The sequence below is a fragment of the Prinia subflava genome, chromosome 23 (assembly GCF_021018805.1).
Source record: "Prinia subflava isolate CZ2003 ecotype Zambia chromosome 23, Cam_Psub_1.2, whole genome shotgun sequence".
In the NCBI taxonomy this organism is placed as follows: Eukaryota; Metazoa; Chordata; class Aves; order Passeriformes; family Cisticolidae; genus Prinia; species Prinia subflava.
The window spans coordinates 1,123,619-1,143,936 of record NC_086269.1 but is presented as its reverse complement, the minus strand read 5'-3'; the positions used below and the strand labels follow the sequence as shown (position 1 = coordinate 1,143,936).

At 53.0% G+C, this 20,318-nt stretch overlaps 1 protein-coding gene across 3 annotated transcripts in view; it reads right to left on the bottom strand.

Annotated features, from left to right (window-relative positions):
- Window positions 1-622: 622 nt before the first annotated feature.
- PLXNA2 (plexin A2) overlaps window positions 623-20,318 on the bottom strand; it is a 142,598-nt gene continuing 122,902 nt past the window's right edge. For all 3 annotated transcript variants that reach the window (XM_063418096.1, XM_063418098.1, XM_063418099.1), the window contains exons 22-32: window positions 19,800-20,068; window positions 16,347-16,413; window positions 15,563-15,709; window positions 14,956-15,115; window positions 14,747-14,850; window positions 10,521-10,620; window positions 8,254-8,444; window positions 6,794-6,963; window positions 4,617-4,829; window positions 4,150-4,300; window positions 623-2,733 (exon numbers count right to left, since the gene is read on the bottom strand). In XM_063418096.1, the coding sequence (XP_063274166.1) occupies window positions 2,638-2,733; window positions 4,150-4,300; window positions 4,617-4,829; window positions 6,794-6,963; window positions 8,254-8,444; window positions 10,521-10,620; window positions 14,747-14,850; window positions 14,956-15,115; window positions 15,563-15,709; window positions 16,347-16,413; window positions 19,800-20,068 (1,668 nt within the window). In that variant the 3' untranslated portion in view covers window positions 623-2,637. The remainder of the gene's footprint in view (window positions 2,734-4,149; window positions 4,301-4,616; window positions 4,830-6,793; window positions 6,964-8,253; window positions 8,445-10,520; window positions 10,621-14,746; window positions 14,851-14,955; window positions 15,116-15,562; window positions 15,710-16,346; window positions 16,414-19,799; window positions 20,069-20,318) is intronic.

The window sequence follows — 20,318 nt, the reverse complement described above, 5'->3', positions numbered from 1 at the left end:
ATTTTGTGAGTCCTGCAGAGATAACTCCCCAGACTGATATTTGGAAGTGTTTGGAAATCCTTCAGGAACTTTTTGGAGTGCTCTCTTTGGGTTTCAGAGTACCGTGAGAACTGGGTGAACCCAAACCAACGACCACAGCTGGAGCAGATGTGGACATCCCTCACCTGAAGCTGTGTGATGGATCACTGTGAACAGCAGGGACAGAACCAGCAAAAACCTGCAGGGTTTAAAGGCTGCCCCTCTGCCATGTCCTGTGGTACCTGCAGCAAAGAGCAGGCGGGGCTGGGGACTGCTCCAGTGACATTCTTGACGCTGGGCTCTGCAGTGCCTGACTTTGAGTAGGACTTCAGCACATTTTTAGCCTTAGAAATGAGATTTGCTGTGCAGGAGCAGGATCCCTGGGAAGGGAACTCTTGGATAACAGGCAGTACGAACACTGCTCTGCCTTTCAGTCTCTGTTTCTGCCACTCTCCCCCATCTCAGTAAATCCAGTGCTCAGGCTGCTGTAAATGTCAAGAACTTATTGCACAAGGTTAATTATTATCATCATCAGCATTTTCTGCTTTTCAGAGAGACTCACAGAAGTGGGTTAGCAAAAGAAAGCGGACTTGGCATGGCTTTTACTGAATGGTAATTAAACCAAGTTTCCTGAGTATTTCTCTACGTGCTTCTCCCCTCCCCTGGTGCTGGGCTGCAGGACACAGAGCCAGCAGCTCTCTGGGAGCCCTGCTGGGCTCCTGCAGGCAGGAATGGAGGACGGGGATGGAGATGGAAGTGGATTTTCCTTCAACACACACTGGCTGCAAGCGACAGTCCCAGTCTGGTGTGACACTGCCTGGGCACACACCAGGAATTATTTTGCTGCCACTGCCAAGCTCCTGCAGCCAACACTTGTATTTCCATTGGGCCTCCTCTCCCTGCCCTCCCCACTGCAGCCTGCACACGCATCAGCATTTACTACAGAGAGAAATATTTACAGCATTCCTTCCCCTCCTGGCACTCTACAAAGGGACACACATAAGCTTTGGTGTCTTTGAAAGAAATAACACTCACAAACATTTGCTTGGCCACAGGAACGTGTGCCGTGGGGGCCAGCAAGGAACTGAAGAGGACAACGGGACACCGACACAGACACGACAGCAGAGCTGGCTGGCCCGGGGGTGCTGGTTAAGGTTTGCTCTTGCCTGGAGTGGAGATTTCTCTCCCTTTCCCAGTGGAAATGCAAGTCCTGGCCCTGGGCGAGGCGGCAATCGCTGGCAGAGACACCCAAAGGCAGCCTGTGCTGAAGGGCGCCGCAGAAAAGCAGAAAAGCAACAAAAATCTGCTCTCCCAGCATCCAGGCTTTTCAAGTATTGTCACCGTAAACATCGGGGTTTGGGGGTTTTGCTGCAAGAAATCGGGGGCGGCTGCTGGAGACCCCCGAAACCAACCCTGGGGGTGCCAGCCCAGCTCTGCCCTGGCTCACGTGGCACCTGCAGGAACCAGCAGTGGGCACTGAATGGATCATTGCTGGGTCACCACGGCCATGCTGGTCACTGCTGGGTCACCACGGCCATGCTGGTCACTGCTGGGTCACCAGGACCATGCTGGACACTGCTGGGTCACCACGGCCATGCTGGTCACTGCTGGGTCACCAGGACCATGCTGGACACTGCTGGGTCACCACGGCCATGCTGGTCACTGCTGGACACTCCTGGGTCACCACAGCCATGCTGGTCACTGCTGGACACTGCCAGATCCCCATAGCCATCCTGGACACTGCTGGGTCACCACGGCCATCCTGGACACTGCTGGACACTCCTGGATCACTGGCAGCCAGCGAGGTGGGATGGGGGTGGAAAAGGGAAAAGCAATGAAATTCAGATCTTTCCTCGTTCAACAGTAAATGGGATCTAAAAAAATATGTACTGACACTACATAAATACATGGATAAAGCTGGATTTCAAGACAGGTTGTACGATCTGATGGTTTTGCAATTCAGGTAAAAGTTCCTTCTAGTGCCTCTAAGTTACTCAGCCACTGGACTATTTTCGGGCAAAACTGGTATTTCGCTTGTGTAGAAAGGTGTGGTGCAAACTTGTGCTCCTATTTGTTGTAAGAATCCAAAACAAAGACATTTGGGTTTTCCAGATGTTCCAATTGGCGTGAGGGTCCGTTTGCAGAATGCCTGAGCCTGTCCTCTCAGGGACAGGATTCAGAGCTGATCCTTCTTGCCAGGATTATCTCTATGGCCTCTGTGGTTTTTGTTCTATTGATTTTTTTTCCTTTTTCTTCTTTTTTTTTTTTTTTAAAAAAAAACCCTTTAAATAAAGTTTTATTTTCTAATATACATTAAACAATTTTCATGCAAAGCAGCAGTCGTGGAGACATCCAGACTTTCCAGGTTCCTTCTTTCCGTGGACGCTCGAGAAAATGATCCACCTTGCTTGGGCTTTGATTGAGATGTTCCCTCATCTTCCCTTCCTGCCCTTCCAAACTGGATCCTGTACGATTTTTGAGCTCAGCCAGTCCTTGGGCCAGGCTCTGCTCTCTCCAGAAGAGCCTTGGGGGGTGTGTCCAGAGCCTTCCTTGCTTGTTCTCCCTCCAAATTCCCGAGAGTCCGTGCGATCCTCTGCCCTTTGCTGCCGTGGCCTCTCCTCAGCTCTCGAAGGACATGGCCCCAATGAGTTGCTCTACTTTGTACGCCAAGCGCTGCCTCCGAGCCTGCTCGTCCTGCTCCAGAGCCCCGATCAGCTGCGGGAGAAACAGCAAAAGGGGGGAAAAAGGAGAAATCAGCATGAGAGAGGGGGTGGGAGAGGTGGGTGGGCAGCGAGATGTGAGCAGCTCCAAGTGGGGAGTTTAAATCCCAGTAAATATCAAAGCAACTTGGCTGCAGTTGGTTTGTTGGACCCCTCGATACCCACCCAACAAAACCCACTCTGGTGCTTTGGACTCCACATTTCCTGTCTCGTTTAGCAGGAAAGTGATGAGATTTTTCAACCCTAATGGGAAAATAGCCGTGGCGTTGTATCACAAATGGCTACACGCAGTTCAATGACAAAACCCTTCCGTTTCACGGACATAATTACAAAATCAGTTCTTCTTGCAGAGAAATGGAGGGGTGGAACAGATGGCGAGAACTTGGTTTCAAGTGATGCATTCATTAAACGAGCTCAGGCTGCCAGGAAGCCTTTGCAAACAGGAGCCTGCAACGGGGATTTGGGCCGTGCTGCTCCCAAAGGACACCGAGGTTCTGGGGAGCTCTGATGGTCATGAATATTTTCCACGGCACTGGGTGCATGCCAGAGCTGAGGTATCCAGGTGCTCCCATAATATTTCAGCTCTCAGAGAGGAAACAGAGGGTTCCCTACATAACCCAGCGCTGCATCTGCTCTCCCACGTGTGTGCCATGGGGCTCGACCTCCCCAGGGGACACCACCGTGGCCCAAGGGACACCACCATGGCCCAGGGGACACCACCACAGACCAGGGGATACCATCACTCTAGGGAATGCCAAGGCCTCAGGAAACACCATGACTCAGGGGATGTGATCACTCCAGAGAACATCATTGCCCAGGGGACACCATTGCCTGGGGGACACCATTGCTCTGGGGGACATCCCCATAGCCCAGGGGACACCATCACTCCAGGGGACACCACCATGGCCCAGGGGACACCACCGTGGCCCAGGGGACACCACCGTGGCCCAGGGGACACCATCACTCCAGGGGACACCACCATGGCCCAGGGGACACCACCGTGGCCCAGGGGACACCATCACTCCAGGGGACACCACCACGGCCCAGGGGACACCACCGTGGCCCAGGGGACACCACCGTGGCCCAGGGGACACCATCACTCCAGGGGACACCACCATGGCCCAGGGGACACCACCGTGGCCCAGGGGACACCACCGTGGCCCAGGGGACACCACCGTGGCCCAGGGGACACCATCACTCCAGGGGACACCATCACTCCAGGGGACACCACCACGGCCCAGGGGACACCATCACTCCAGGGGACACCACCACGGCCCAGGGGACACCATCACTCCAGGGGACACCATCACTCCAGGGGACACCATCACTCCAGGGGACACCACCACGGCCCAGGGGACACCATCACTCCAGGGGTCACCGTGGCCCAGGGGACGCTGCTGCCCACACCCACCTCCTCGCTGTACTTGCTGACGTAGGAGTAGATCTCGTTGAGCGCGCTCAGCATGTTGAACTCCACGGCGTGCAGGCGCGACTGCTCGGCGAGGTAGGCGTTCATGTCCTGGTCGCTGATGGCCGGGAGCTTGGCGATGTCCGCGTAATACCTGCAGCAACGAGGGGCCGGGGGAAAATGGGAAACAGGAGCGCTCCAAAGGTCCCTGCTCCCCCTGGGGTTTAAGCTAAGCTCTGCAGGGATAAGAGCATCTTTTTGCTCTGTGTTTGTGTCCAGAAAAACAGGATTCTGGGCGGTAATGGGCTGAAAACAAGAGCAGCAATGCTTGGCAGGGCTGAGAACCACCCTGCAGCATCTCTGATGGTCCTTGTGCTTCCTGTCCCCTCAGGATGTTCTGTTCTGACACCCACGGGGTTTCAGGCAGGACCAGAGCCCCCTGTGCCCGCACTCCCACGTGCTGCCCTCACCTCTCCACCCAGCTCTTGTAGCTGGGGATGTCCTTGGCGTACAGCAGCTTGTTGGAGGGCGAGTCCTTGCCCAGGCGGTGCTCCGAGGTGGAGCAGGAGTCCATGAAGGTCTGAGCCACCACGGACAGGCAGGCGTCCGTGATGCTGCCCTTGTGGATGTCGAACACGAACTGCGGGTTTTTGATCACGTTCACCCAGAAGCGCAGGGGAAGGCTGGGCGGGAAAGCAAGAAACAAAACAAAATGAGAAGACAAAGGCAAGGAAAGGGCACTTGCTGCGGACGGTGCTCCCAGGCAGAACGAGGATGGTGGGAAGAGTAAAAGGAGAATTGAAACAGGAGCTGGGCCAAGGCCATCAAGCACCAGTTGTCCCAGTGCTGCCCAGATGGCCGGAGATGGATCCTGCCACGCTGGGGAGCCGCTCCGGGCTCAGATCCCACGCGGAGCAGTGGAGGAGATGAGGGGCAGGGCAGAGCGGGGCAGTTTGGGGGCACTGGGGGAGCATCTGCAGGAGGAGCCCATTGGGAGGAGTTCATCAGAGCGGGGCTGTGTGAGCCGGGGCAGTCCCGGCGCTCACCAGCGCTGCCCGGCCGCGCTCCGGCACCCGCCAGCCGGAATCACAGGCTTTGTCCCCAAATCCCGGGGCCTTTGCAATCAAAGGGGAATTATTATTCCTTTTTTTCTTCGCCTGTATAGCAGGATCAAAAAAGCAGCTGCTGCTTTCTATTACCTTTCAAGTCGCAGCTCTCTGTGTCTCTCCAGCTTGGTGAAGGCTGCAGCCTTAACTCTTGCAGTGCTGCAGGAGAGCAGCTCAGCCCCAGCCCCCCCAGCTCCCTCCTCCAAATTTCCATTTGCTCTGACCTGCTCCAGGGGCAGCCTTCTCCCATGTCCTCACCAAAATTCCCTTTCTGGAAATGCTGCAGCTCAGCTGAGATGGGGAGAAGGAAGGTCCAGGCCTGGTGGGGCCCGATGGCTCTGGCGGACCGAACTCTGGTTTTTTTATTCTCATAATTTATTCTTTCTTTTTTCTCGTAATTTCTTGTGATTCTACAGTTTTTATCCCAATAACTCCTTCTTCTAAAGCTTTAAATGAATTGTTTTGAGCTTCCCACTGCCTTAGCAGGGAACCAGCTTTGCAGCCACGATGATTAGAGGCCTTTTAAACCACGAGAAACTCAGGGGAAAATACAAGGTCTTCAGGGAACAACCATTTGTTGTGCTTTTTTTTTTGTTTTTTCCTTTCTTGCAGAGGTAAATTTCCAACCCGTGGAGGTTTTAATCCTAAAATAGCAGCAGAGGCAGAGACATGAGGTCTCCCACTGCTTGGGGAGGCTGGACCTGGCTGCAGCCCACGCCTGAGACGTGCAGAGCTGGCTCCTTCTCCCTGTGCCACCTCCTGCTGGTGCCCAAATGCTCCAGGTGCTTCCCAAAGTGATGGCAAAGCTGCAGCCACTGGCTGAGGTGGCTGGAGCCACTGGAGGTGCACCCTCCCAGCCACTGCTGGCATTTGTGGAAGGAGCATTTGGAGTAAGGAACTGTTACTCCTATTCCCATATTTCTGCCTGAAAGCTCCTTAATTGCAACATTATAATAATTTGGAGAGAGCCTCCAGTAATATTTCTGAAGCCTGAGAACTGCTGGCTTTTCCAAGGGAAACTTTTCAACAGTTTTTTCTTTCCTGAACAACTTTGTGTGAATAACTATTGCTAATGGGGAAGACAGGATGGAGGAATCAGGGTGTGGCCCTGTCCTTTTTCCTCCTTGTCCTTGTCCCCTGTCTTCTGCTGTGGTGGATCACAAGGGATTGGTGTAGGACAAAAGTGACATGTTTAGTATAGGGAATAGATTGGAATTGGTAATAGAATATTGAATATAATATATTACCAATAGAATTGGTAATAAACTGTAAATAAGGAATTAATTGTGGACAGTGGTTGGGTCAGAGGAAGGGTACAAAAGATCCAGTTCTCCCAGCCTGGGGGGAGTCACTGCCTGCTCCTGCCACAGCAAGGAGCTTTGCTGAGCACTGAAAGAGTTTAGAGACAAAAGACAACAAACAACCTTAAAAAACCTGAGCTGGCGACTCCTGACTCTTCCCTCTGCTCCTGGCACGGGCATTCAAAGGCAAAACCACTCCAAACCCACATTTCTCGGGGACAAACCCCCCTGGGACGTTACCAGTTGCTCTTCCAGGTGTGGCGCACGTCGGTGTCGTGGATGCCGTGCTTGTCCGCCTGCTCGTCCAGGAAGTCGAACATGTACTTGATGGCCAGGGGCAGGGCGCTGCCGCGGTGCACCGTGCTGAACAGCGTCTCAAACAGGTCATCCACGAACTTCTGCAGCGTGCCCTGGGGGCAGAACGGCTAATTAGACCTAATTAGACACCTCCTGCCATTCTTTTTTTTTTTTTTTTTATGTGATTTTGTTCATTTGTTCCCACCTCTGCTCAGGGCAGGGGGAATTGGGGGTTTTCTCTGTTGAAAAGGTTCTGTTTCACCAAAGGTTTGAGAATTTCTGGGGATTTCTTTTCCTTCAATGGAAAGGAGATTCCCAGAGGCTGAAGGTCCGGGGGGATAAATGGACATTAACAAACATCACCCCCGGTGTGATCAGAGACACCTGGTCTGGGAAATGATTGATAAGAGATGCAAAGGATGAGGACCAAATTAGCATCAAAAGGCTCAATAAACAACAGGAGATGGAATACTAAGAATTGCATCATTTAAGATCAGTAAATGTGAATTTCTTTGGATGTTTTATGTATAAATATGTGAAAAATGGAGCTAAAAACCCATGTGTGATTTTCACTGCACAACCCAGGCATGTGTGGGTGAAATAATTAAATAATTCTTATTGCACATCCTGGCCAGAATAAAGTAATATCTAATGCTCTAACATGGAAAAGATGCTGTTGGAGACTTTCTGGTTTTCCTGCAGTTTTGGTGACAGGAGCAGCAATGCAGGGGGTGAGGGGAGGGACAGGCACTCCAGATTTTTATCAGCCCCAAAAAACATCACCACAGATCCCATGGGAATAACCAACATCGGGGTCTTTTTGACTGCTGCTGGAGGGTCCCAGGGGAAAGCTCCAGCCTGAAGCTACTCACTCATTTATTTCTAACCTGAAATAATTTTTTTTTTTTTGCTTTCCAAAGCACAGCTGTGTTATCCACACTGACGAGCACGTGGGGAAAGGCAGAAAAACCGCGTTTGGGCAAGGAAATGGGTAAACATTTCCAGGCACTGCTGCATTCACCAATCTGTGTTTTAACACTGTGCAAAAAAATAAAATGGAGAATTGCAGCAATTGCCTTGAGCCAGAGGAAATCTGGGCTGTGCTTCTGTTGCTGCTCCAGGACTCTCCCAATCCCAGGAAAACCCAGCGGGGACAGCCAGCCTGGGAGCAGGGACAGCCAGCCTGGGAGCAGGGACAGCCAGCCTGGGAGCTGGGACAGCCAGCCTGGGAGCAGGGACAGCCAGCCTGGGAACAGGCACAGCCAGCCTGGGAGCTGGGACAGCCAGCCTGGGAACAGGCACAGCCAGCCTGGGAGCAGGGACAGCCAGCCTGGGAGCTGACATCACCGGGAGCCGCGGATGAGCCTGGGCGTGCGTCCCCCAGGTGAACTGAGCTCGGTTACCTTTGTGGCCAGCAGCCTGGTCAGGTAGATCTCAGACACCATCTTGCTGCCCCTGTCCCCCTCCTTCTGGTCGCCGTGGTCGTGGTTCTTGACCAGGTGCCAGACCTTGACGCCGCTCTCCAGGTCGGGGGTGATCATGGGCGCGCGCGAGCGGAGGCTGTCGGGGCTGCCCGTGTAGCGGAACGTGGAGTCTGCGCCGGGGGACAGAGCCTGGTCATGCCCACAGAAACCCCTCCTGCACCTCCCTCGTGCCCTCGCCACGGCTGGTAATGCCCAAATCGTTGGCATTTGGTTTATTTTTTGTGGGTGTGGAAGTGAAATGGAAAACCGCCGTGGTTTTGTTTCGCACGTGTTCTCGCTCTGCACTGTCAAAATTTGGTGTTTGCCAAAAATCTCTGCTGGTCTCCATTCAACAAAAATCCTCAGAACTGAGCTTTTTTTTTTCTCTCCCATATATGGCCTTTCCTGCCCCATTCACATCCTTTCCTGATGGGAGCTCCTCATACAGATCCACACAGAATTCCTCCCTGGGTCACAGCTCACACCCATTAACTCCTGCAGAAGCAGAGCCCTGATTCCAGGATTCTGTAAATAACGAGGAGCTGCCCAGCACAGCCAGCACAAGGGGCAGGAGAAGCTGCTGAGCTTGTCCTTGAGGCTTTCAGGAGAGCAGTGAGAACTCAGGCTGAGATCAACAGCAGAGCCTGAGGCCAGTCCTGCACCCTGTGCCGTGCCTGGGCTGGGCAGGCCCAGCCTCCTGCTGTCCCTGCAGGGGACAGGGAGCTCAAAGGGCACCAGAAAACTTCCCCTTAATTGCTCAGAAACCAGGGGGCATGTGGCACATTTATTTTCACATTTCACTTCCCAAAGAATGTCCCTCCCTGGATCCTCAGCGTCTCCAGGACAAGACACGAGGCTGAGGAGACCAAATCTGCCTTGCTGGATTTTTCCTCCTGCTACATTTCTTTGTTCTCTGGGAATTTGGTGCATTTTCTCAAGCTTAGCCTTCAATTCACCACTCACCCGCCTCGTCAGGAGTGCGGGAATCGATCGTAAATCAGCTGAGGGAAATACTCAAGTCATTACCAAAGTAGCTGGATTTTCATCCCTGATTAAGGCTTAGATAAATGAGTGCTCCAACTGATATAATTAAGGAGACAGACAGGGGGACAGCTCAGGAAGCATGCAGTAATTCTATTTTTAAACATATCTCTGTACTGATATATAACAGGGGAAGTAAATAAGTATCTAATTTAAATTCTGCCGGCACAATTAGAAATATTAATCTCAACATGAGCAATGATCGCTCATATTGGCGCTTTGCAAAAGCTTTTCCAGCTGACAGAGATCAATGAGCACTGAGGGCTCAGCTCGTGAGACCCAGCCTTGGTTTTTCCATCCCCTGGGCTACGGGATGAGTTGGACTTTTGTGGGCCCACACCTTGAAGGGAGAAATTCCTTTTCTGCTGGTTTTTACCTCAAGACTCCCCTGCCTTTGGCTCCTCAGAACAATTGCTCCAGCTAAAAACCAACATTATTTTGGGAGCTATAAACAAGAGGAGGAGATGGGTTTGTCAGGAGACTTTTTGCTGGTAAAACACTCTGTGAAATGAACGATAATGAAAGATCAGCACTCGAGAGATTCTGCCACTGCTGCCTTTTATGGAAGTCTATTATTACAATTATTGTGGATTTAGTGTTCCAAGCCTGCACCTGGCACCTCGCAGGCTCATTTTCTCAGGCTGCAGCATCTTCAGGGACCCTCTGGAATGTGCTGAGCCCTTCCATTATGCAAATCAGGAATTCCCAGGTGTGCACATCCCTGCACTCGGGGCTGAGATTGCCCTTCCCCGTTTGTGACCCATTAGCTCAGAGCTCAGGATCCTGCACTGGGGGAGGAAACCGGGAATCAGCATTCCCAGAGTGAATGTGAGTGCACACAGGGCTGTGGTGCAGCAAGGGGCTCAGAGATCCTCTCCTGGATCCAGAGATCCATCCCCTCTGAGCCCTTGGAGCTTTCCCAAGCTCCTCATTTCCAAACCCTGCTCCTGTGCTTGGCATTCCCTTTTCCCTCCTCTCACCTTCCCTGGTCCTACTGCTGTTCTCACAGCTGGAAAAGCCTTTGCAACCCAGGCCAGCAGCCAAGGGCGTTTTTCTCTTTGGATTTACACTGGTTTGGGGTGGTTCTTCGGGAGAAGTTCCTGCTTTTTCCCCACCTAAATCCCCGTGTCTGTGCCTGAGCCGTCCCTTCCCACCCCCTCTCTCACCGTATCTGCTGATGGAGGTCCGGGAGATGCTGGCAGAGGCAGGGATGTTGTAGGACGAGGTTTGCTTGGGGACCAGGGCCACCACGGAGCGGTCTGACACCTGGGGAGGCAAAGCAGGACGGGGTCAGGGGGATTCCCTTCCCCCTCTGGGATCCCTGAGATCCAAAAAATCCTGGGAAGGGGAGTCCAGGACACTCCCAGCCTGGCTGAGCCCTGCGCTGGGTCAGGCTGCAGTAGGAGCCTGGAGGAAATGAGGGATAAATCAAAAGATGTGGTGAAGATGCTTTTGGTCGTTCTGATTTAAGATTATGCCTTACCCAATAAAAATGAGAATCTCAAGAATTGTTGTGATCCAATTAAAGTAACAATGCAGAGGGAATAAAAGGGCTGTAATAACGTTATGGGCCATAAAACATTCCTATTAAACCATTTTTTATTTTAGCAATTTTTACGAACTTTAAAAGTTTGATTTACAGCGGAGCAAGTCATAAAGCCATCTTTCAGGGTATTTAATTGTTATCCCTTTACTGCTCCAGAGAAGGAATTAAACACTGGGAAGTCAAACTATAAATGAACATTAGCGCTAACAAGGTTTTCTTACAGCAGATTTTAGTAGCCATGTTTAATTTTATCCTCCCTATAAATCTGCTAGTCACTGGAAGTTTTCTAACTTATTCCCCTTAATTAAGGATCTGCAGGTTTCCAGGGAATGGGCCTGAGAGGCTTTTAATTCTGAACTTGTGACCTGTGGTGCAGCACAGCGAGGGAACAGAGTCACCACATCTTGCCAGGGCCCAGCAGATGCTTTTTAAAGGCTCAGGCCCCCCAAAAACTGCTGCAGGAATTGTCTTTTGGGGCTAAATTCTGCATTATTTGACAGAAATCTTGTGATGGACTCAGCAGTGACCCTGTGAATGAAGGTTTTTTGCTCCCCCAGCAGCTCCAGGGGTTTGTACAGCATCTGCAGCACCAAGGTGAGCTGCACACAATGACCTGTGCTGCCTCCAAGGCTCTGGGCCTCATCCAGATAAAAGATTTCATGGAAATCCGAGTTATTATTATTGCTGGTGATAGTGGAAATAATAGTTACTTGTGTTTTGAAGCACAAAAAGTGAGATTTTTCTAAGCAAAACACTCCAAACACCTCCATTATTTCCTTTGCTGCTCCTGCCTCACTTCATCCAAATTGTTAAGTCAGTGGAAGAAGTGATCAGTGCTGATATTATTTTCTTAAGCTGTTTTAGCTGCCACTTCAGCTCCATTTCATCAAGGAGAAACCCGAGCCCAGGGTGCTCCCGTGCCGGATCCTTTTCCACCAGGGCTGTGCTTAAGTGGGAGAGAGGCACTAAAAATTCCTCACACACACACACAAAAAGCCCTCTCACCCTGTAAATTTTGGGTGGAAAAGCTGCTGGAAAAGCTCAGCCCAGCAGCTGCAGCCCAGCCCCAGGTGGAGCAGCGCTGGCTCCGCGGGACGCGCTCTGAGCTGCCTGCCTTACAGCTTTATTATAAATATTCTGATTATTCTACAGGCTGGGAGCACGGGGCACAAAACACCTCAAAGACAGGGGAAAAGAAAACCCGGGGAGGGGGAGGAGGGAGCCACGGGGCTGTGTCTGCGTGCGGCAGCGAGGGCGCGGTGACGACTCCAGCTCCGCATCCACACCGCCCTCACCTCCTAAACCTCATTTTCCACCCAAACCTTCCCTTTCTCCTTCTAATTTTTCATTTAAAGCGGTTTCCTGGTCTCCTGGCCTCCCCAGACTCGCAGGGCTGACAGGTACTCATGCTCTGCTGCCTCTGAGTTAACCCTGCGTGAGCCGCTGTAAATCATTCGATATTAAATTCAGTGTTTCATTTTTCCTGAGTGAAACCACACGGGGTAGGGCTCTCCCATGGAGTTTAATAGCCATGAAACCAAAAGGATACGACACAAATGTAATACAATTCCTTGCCATGTATAACAGCTCCAGAGAATTTAACAAAGAATTACACTTATTTAAGCTACACATCTATTTTTATAAATGAAGAAATAAGCAGGAGGTGCACAGTTCTCCCTATAATTTCATAAAGTGGTTCAAAACTACTAGAAAGATGAATATTGCTCTTTAATTTTAATTTGGGTTTTTTATATGTGAAGGCTTCCTACGAAAAATCCATTTGATCATTTATTGTACTTTTGTGATTCTAATGTAGAAAACAAAAGCAGCGGTGTCAAACTCCAGGTGTGGAGCTGGGAAACCCTCGGGATTTAATAACCACCCTCGGGCACAGTGAGGAGGAGGAGGGTGGTGGGGAGCCCTGGGGCTGCAGGAACGGGGCTGTGGGGAAAGGATCCCGGGAATCAGGAGCAGGAATTGGGGACCAGGAGGGTTCTGCCCCCTCCTGCAGCCCCCAGGTGTCACCACCTGTCCAAGGGACACACCTGGAGCTGAGCCTGTCCCAGCACCACCTGCAAACGCAGGCATCTCCCTGCCTCAGAGCAGAATAAAGACAAAACAGCTCTGAATAAAAGATGGGCAGAGCTCTGCAAAGCAGCTTTCGTTTCTGTCCTGGAAATCACCTTCACCAGTCCTCTGGAAATCCATATTTATTTTAATGGCTTGAGCCACACCTGGTTCAGGTGTCACACTCCTGTTAAACGTGAGACAGCAGCACTTGGAACTGCAGTGACTTTATACCCTCTTAGAGCTGGGCCTTTACCCAGGAATTTGTTTCACTGTGTACTCCTGGAACATTTGTACCTTGATACCTAGGAAAAACATTTACTCCAACAACAGAAAAAAACCCAAACTGGTAAGAATAAAAAATATATAAAAAAAAATATATATATATTGCTGCTAGTTTTTTGGCAAAAGCCTCACCTTGACAAGTGAAAAGGATTTGGCTTCTCTTTAATGACTGAGACAGCTCCGTTGGGCTGAGCAGAGCTCGGGCCAGAGCAGGCAGACTCTGTCACTACCTGACTGGATGTTTGGCTGCCAGCTTCTCCTTTTTTCCAAAGCAAACCTGACATTCAAATGGCAGCAAGAGCTGCAGCACCTCAAGTGCTGCGAGGATTTTGTTTATTTTAAGGGGAAGCTTTTGGCTCGGGTTTTCCCACAGGCGCTGGAATGAAAGTGCTCCCTCCCCCAGCATCCAGCACACATCAGACAAGCGCAGCTTTCACTTGTGACTTCCTCACGATGACTTTTAAAGATCAAGGCATAATAAAGTCTCACTGCTTCCCTGCGTGTTGGTTAATCCCTTGCAACTGTCAGGTAAAACAGATTTTTAGGAACAATGGAATTAATCTGCGCCACTCCTCTGACATTTTACAGTAATCTGTGTTTAAATCCTGGGGGCTGCTTGGAGGAGCTGACCCTGGAGGTGCATTTTAACATGCACTGTGCATATTGATGGCCCTCTGCCGCCTCCCTCCCTGATTGCAGGGCTCCTGTCAATACTGGCTCCCATTCAAGTCCCCCAGCGTGAGTCAGGCTGATGGACTGGGGATGCTGGATAAACAGGGAGAGGTGCCAGATTAAATACTAAACACTTCTGGGGAGGTGGTGATGGACAGGAGTAGGTTACAGGTCCCAATTAATGCAGTTATCCTGTGCTGCAGACAGGCTGGGAGGGGAAGCCTTTGATTCCCTGCAACCGAACCTTCCTCAGCCCCCTCCTTGCCTCTCTTCCCAGCTTTTGCTTTGATTCTCTCTAACCAAACCTTTCTCAACCCCCTCTCTTCCCATCTTTCTGTGAGGAGCCCTTTCCCACAGACTCTGCTCTATCCAGAAGCTAAAATGGCAGGAATTTCTTAGGTCTCCTCATCCACCCACCCTGAGCATCTTCACTGCCTGGCCCCACCTTCCTGTGCCTTTATCCTCCCCTGCTGCACCCCAGGCTGTCCCAGACCCCCAGACAGAGCCCTGAGCCCCCCGTGCTGCCCTCCCCAGGCCCCTCGTGCCCAGCAGTGTCAGCTCAGCCCCTGCACTGCTCCCTCTGCCTCTCTCCCACGGCTGGCAGGTTTCATTTAGCCAATTTTCAACTCTGCTGCTCTCTTTGAGCTCCGTGTCAGGGTTGCTTTCCCCCCTAATGCTAAAGCACATGGAACCCTTCTGGTTTATCACACAGACGTGACCTCCCTGCCTGTCTGGGCACATGAGACACTTGGGAGCCAGGTTCCTGCAGTTCTCTTCCTGCTGGCAGCTTTCTGGGGGCTGTCAGTGGGGCTGCTCCCTCACCTGATAGTGCACCAGGGTGTTGAGGCGCTTCCAGTCCCCCTCGATCTTGGTGGTGATGTCCTCGTCCTGCAGCACCACGCGGGCGATCCGGCCCTGTCGCCACTCTGGGGAGAGGCAGAGCCACGCTCAGAGGGGGCAAAGCCCTGCAAACCCCGGCAGGAGCAGCCCCCCAGCCCCTCTGATCACCCCCCTGCCCCGGGTGATCCTACCCAAATCCATGTCCACGGCTCTGGGTCTTTGGGAGTAGGGCACGTTTTTGTACACGGCGTCCAGGATCTTCTCCTTGACCTGGGTGATGGTGTCGCAGTTGAGCACCTTCACGGGGATCTCCGGGCTGTTCTCGTTGTCTGGGTTCACACAGTTCAGGATCTGCAAGAGAGGAACCCCGGCACGCTCTGAGGGAGCAGTGCAACCACGTGTCACAGCCACTCTTCCCACAAACAGCCCCACTGCAGCCCGAAATGCACCGCTGCTGGTGCATCCATCGCATTTATACGGTTACTGCTGAGAGAGGGCCCTGGATGTCCAATTTCACCCGCTGCAGGAGGGCAATGCCCAGAGCACGGGGAGATAAAACATTCCCCTCTCAAACCTGCAAAGTGGGGACACGGGGTCCTCACAGGGAGATAAAACATTCCCCTCTCAAACCTGCAAAGTGGGGACACGGGGTCCTCACAGGGAGATAAAACATTCCCCTCTCAAACCTGCAAAGTGGGGACAGGCCTGCCCGGGACACGGGGCAATGCTCACCCCTCAGGCAGCTGATCCCTGCTCCAGGGCCAGCAGAGCTCAGGGCCAGCAGGATTTGGCACTCACCAGGGTCTTGTACTCGATCTGCTGCCGGATGAGTTTGTCCTCGCTCAGGGAGTAGCGCGCCTCTCCCGTGATGGCATCGATGGGGCCCTTCTCCATCTGCTGTTTGATGGCGCAGTACAGCATGAACAGCGGCTCTCCGGCACATTCCTGCAGGGAGGAGCAGCCGCAGCTCAGCAGGGTGAAGGTGCCTTCCAGTAATGGGTTTTCGTTCAGTTTTGTTAAGCTGTGCTCCCCAGAATGGTTCATTCCTGTCTCCCCTCTCCTCCGGGGCTCCCATTTTGGACAGGATTCCTCCCCAGCCCCACTGACTCAGCCTTGCAGCCCAGGGCTGGCCCCCAGCAGCTCCTGGAGAGAACAGCCAAGCCCGTGAGCTCCGCTGCTCCGTGTGTTGTCGTTGGCAGGGTCAATCCCCCCTGAGCCTATACTGCTGTAAAAAAATGGAATTCGAGATCTCCCTCTCACTGTTCTCTCCCCCGGAGCAAATTCAGTGGGGCTTCCAAAGCCACAAATGAAGCTAAACACAATGGAAGCCGAGGCACGGGGACGTGAGAATTTCCCCCAAGCACCGGAGAGGTGTGACAGAGCCTCCTTGACGTGGGAATTACTCCGGGAGACCCGAGGCTTGGGGAGGGCTGTGAGCATCATCCCCGGAGCCAGTTTCCACCTCTCCTTCCTTGCTAGCCCATCTTCTGGAGCCCGACGGAAGAGTTTCACCCCCAGATGCACCCCGGGGGTGGCTGGAGGCTGAGACAGCAGAGGGAGACCCCTGTGCACCCCTCCTTACCTTGAGGAACCTGTGGAGCAGGAAGGCAAACCAGTTCGTCAGCATCTTCTCGGCCACAGACTCGGTCCTGGGGGAGGCAGGAGGGCGCACACATCGCACACGGAGCCCCCAGAGCTGCACCCGGGGACAGCAGGAGGGCAGCGCTGTCCCCGTCCCTGCCAGCCCAGCTGCCAGCCCGGCCAGCCCCGGTGGTGACAGCCAGCCTGGTGACACTCAGCTCCCCGCACGTGGTGCAAATTACAGCCTGGCTCAGTAAATCACTGGGATTTACAGCAGCTCCCGGCAATCAGGGACAGCCGAGTGACAATGGCAGCGAAATTGCAGCTTTCTCCCCAGTCCCACCCAGCGTCCTCTCCCCGCATTGTGCCCGAGATTATCTCTAATTTAAATACAATGGCTGCTAATGATAGTTTTTAACGCTGCCTCTGCAGGACCCAGAGGCTTTTCTTAAAGCTCCACGGCCCCTTTTTCCTGGGGTGGGATGGCTCTGGTGGCCGCGGGGTGTCTCATCCTGGAGCCCCAGCCCCGTGCAGGGGAGAGCTGCTGGGCTGCAGCTTGGCCACCTGGGGACCGTGGTGACCGTGTCCCTGGTCACCTGTGTCTGTGTCCCTGGCCACCTGTGTCCATGTCCCTGGTCACCCGTGTCCATGTCCCTGGTCACCTGTGTCTGTGTCCCTGGTCACCTGTGATCATGTCCATGGTCACCCGTGGCCGCGTCCCTGGCTACCTATCATCATGTCCCTGGTCACCTGGAACCATGTCCCATGTCACCCGTGTCTGTGTCCATGGCCACCTGTGATCACCACCAGCCTTCCCCTCACTGACACCAGGATCTGGCCCAAATTCCAGCAAAGAGGGACGAATGCAGGTCCCTCATCCTTCCCTCTGATCCCTCTGCCCTCCCCAGGAGCCAGCTCACCTCCTCCCCGAGGGTCACCTCTCACTCCAGACCTCTTTTCCCCATTCTTCCCCTTGAATGAGGGGCTGCCTCCTGCTCTGAGCCCCCACAGCATTCCGAGTGCTTGGAATTACAAAGAAGCACAGGGCTCGATTCCAAAGCCAGGCAGATCAAGAATAAACAGGAGCCAGAGATTTCAGCAAACAAAAACTGACACCAGTCGGCCAACAGACCTGGGGTCACATCATCCATCATCTCCTAGGATGGCAACATCTGCCAGCAATTCGTGAAAATGTCTGCAGATCCCCAAAGAATTTAAGCCTGAATTGATTAGCTGCCTAAAAATTCATCCTACAAATTGACACACACATCCTTCTCCTGTTTGAAATATTTCAGGCACCCAATTAAGGAGGAGAAGCACCAGCACCCTTCCAAACAGCCCTAGAAAATGGAGAGACAGTGACACAAGCCACAGAAGAGGTGAAAAACTCAGCAAATAATACATTCATGGGGAATATTAATTTAATAAACTACTTTGTTAATAGAATATTAAATGAAGAATTAGCAAGTCTCCCAATTAGCTGCCTCACAGCCCAGGGCTGGCCTTTCTCCTGCACACGGAGGGCTCTGCTGAGCCCCCCGAGCTGCTGAGCCCCAAAATCCCCTGCCAGGTTCTGAGCTGCCCCAAGCTGCACCGCTCTGCACCATCACTGCCTCTGGATGATGGTAAAGATCTGCTCCAAAAATAAAAAATAAGCTCCTGGGGATTACCAGGGCAGAAGAGAATCCCTAGACTCAGAGCAAACCCTTCTCAAGCTGTCCACAGAAGGAGGGCACAGCACGGTGCAGAGATGATTTTCCAAAGCCCAGCCTTGGATGCTCCGCCGGCTTCCTGAGGCACTGGCTACAAAACAAACCTAAACAAAATGAGCTGATAGAACCTAAAAAATAAATATGTATTTTATTAATTCTCCTTGCTCTATGTAGGTCTCCAAACTGCTGTTGCCAGCAACCAGAGCAGCTGTTTGATTTAATGTCAACTTTCTTGCTGTCTCCCGCGAGGGGCAGTCGTGGAGGAAAGAGAGAGGGGAAGGCGAGGAAGAAAGAGGGAAAGAACTGAGTGTCAGTTATCAACTGCTGCCACCAGAGAGCTCAAAACATTTTCAAAAATGGTGTTTCACTTCATGGCTGAGCACTCCTTATTAAGTCAGATCAAGGAGCTCCAGGCTGGGCTGGAACAGGGTTGGGACAGGTCTCCAGCCCAAGGTTTAATAGGAGCTGGAGGATCAGGAATAAAGGAATAAAGCTTTTAAATGCAAAGGGAGTAGATTCAGACTAGATGTAAAGCAGGGATTTTTGTAAGGGTGGTGAAACACTGGCCCAAATTGCCCAGATTGGTGGTAGATGTCCCATCCCTGGGAAGATCCAGGTTCCCTGTGCAGTGGGTAAATCCTGGAGCAGGACAGACAGCCCAAAGGACAGACAGCCCAAAGGACAGACAGACAGCCCAAAGGACAGACAGCCCAAAGGACAGACAGACAGCCCAAAGGACAGACGGACAGCCCAAAGGACGGACAGCCCAAAGGACAGACAGACAGCCCAAAGGACAGACAGACAGCCCAAAGGACGGACAGCCCAAAGGACAGACAGCCCAAAGGACAGACAGCCCACGGCCCTGACTCCTTGCTGGCTGTGCAGGGAGGAGGGGGCACAGCTCTTATCACCATCCCTGTGTTTTTTGGAGTGCCAGGAAAAGTCATTATTGATGGCTGAGGCACAAGACGCCTTCCCAGCGACTCGTCAAGCCACGGGGGAAATTAAGGCGGCTTCCTTTGCCGAGATGAGTTATTGCCTCCGCAAACACAGCCAGATTTAAAGCAATTTCCTGTCAAGTATATTCATTGTGGCTGCAGGGACCCCTGAAATTTTCCTGGAGCTGTGAAATCCTCCCCTCTCTCCGGTGTGATGCCAGCGGAGCCCCAGCACAGCCGAGGGGCAGCACTGGCCAAGGATGTGCAGGATCCCCAAGGATGTGGAGGACAGGGGGAGCCTTTTCCTCGTGCCTGCTGATGTGCCCCACATTAATTCACAGGCTTTCCATGTTTTCTTGCTGCCACTTCCCAGCTCTGCCTTGGGTGAGCCCCTCAATCCATCCTGGAGCTCCTGGCCCAGCTGTGGCACACAAGCGCTGCTCTCCAGCCAGGCAGGGCCAGAGGATCTGCTCTGAGACCCTGCCCAGCCCTCTGTGAGCTCCCAGAGGAGAACTGAGCCCCCTTCCTGAGGGGAAATGGATGGGAATCCTCCACAGAGAGCAGCAATTCCCTTCCAACACCAGCACCCGCAGAGCCCTCAGATCACAGAACCCTGCTATGAACTAGCTTGGAAAGGACCTCTGAGAGCACCGAGTCCAACCTGAGCTCAATCCCCACTTTGTCAGCAAGACCAGACCATGGAGAGACTGCACCACCTCCCTGGGCACTCCCTTCCAGCCCTTCCCATGACGGAATCCCTCCTGCACACCCTGCCAGCGCATCCCTGCCCCTGCCCGCCCTCACCTGCGCAGGAGCAGCTTGGGGTGGTTCTTGTTCTCCAGGTTCTTCTCGATGAGGTCTGAGAGCAGCTGCTTGAGGACGTCGGTGGCGTACTCCAGCTTGCCCTGCAGCCCCGTCATGATGAGCGAGGCCACGTTGCCGCGGTCGCGCATGGAGAAGCTGCGCTGCAGCTCCAGCGTGCGGATGAAGGTCAGCAGGAACACCTTGTTGTTGATCAGCTGGGCAAAGAGCTTCAGGGCCTTCTCCACGCTCTGCTGCCCGTTCCCTTGGACCTGCAGGGGGAGAGCGTGGCTGTCAGCCATGGCATGGGGAGGGACAAGGGACAGAAGGGCAGTGCTGCACCGCCCCGGGGTCACCCTGCCAGCATGGGGTGAATCAGGGGGCAGGGGATGGTTTGGGTGGGAAGGGACATTAAAAACCATCTCATCCCACCCTCCACACCACCCCCACACCTTCCACTGTCCCAGGGTGCTCCAGCCTGGCCTCAGACACTTCCAGGGATCCAGGGGCAGCCACAGCTTC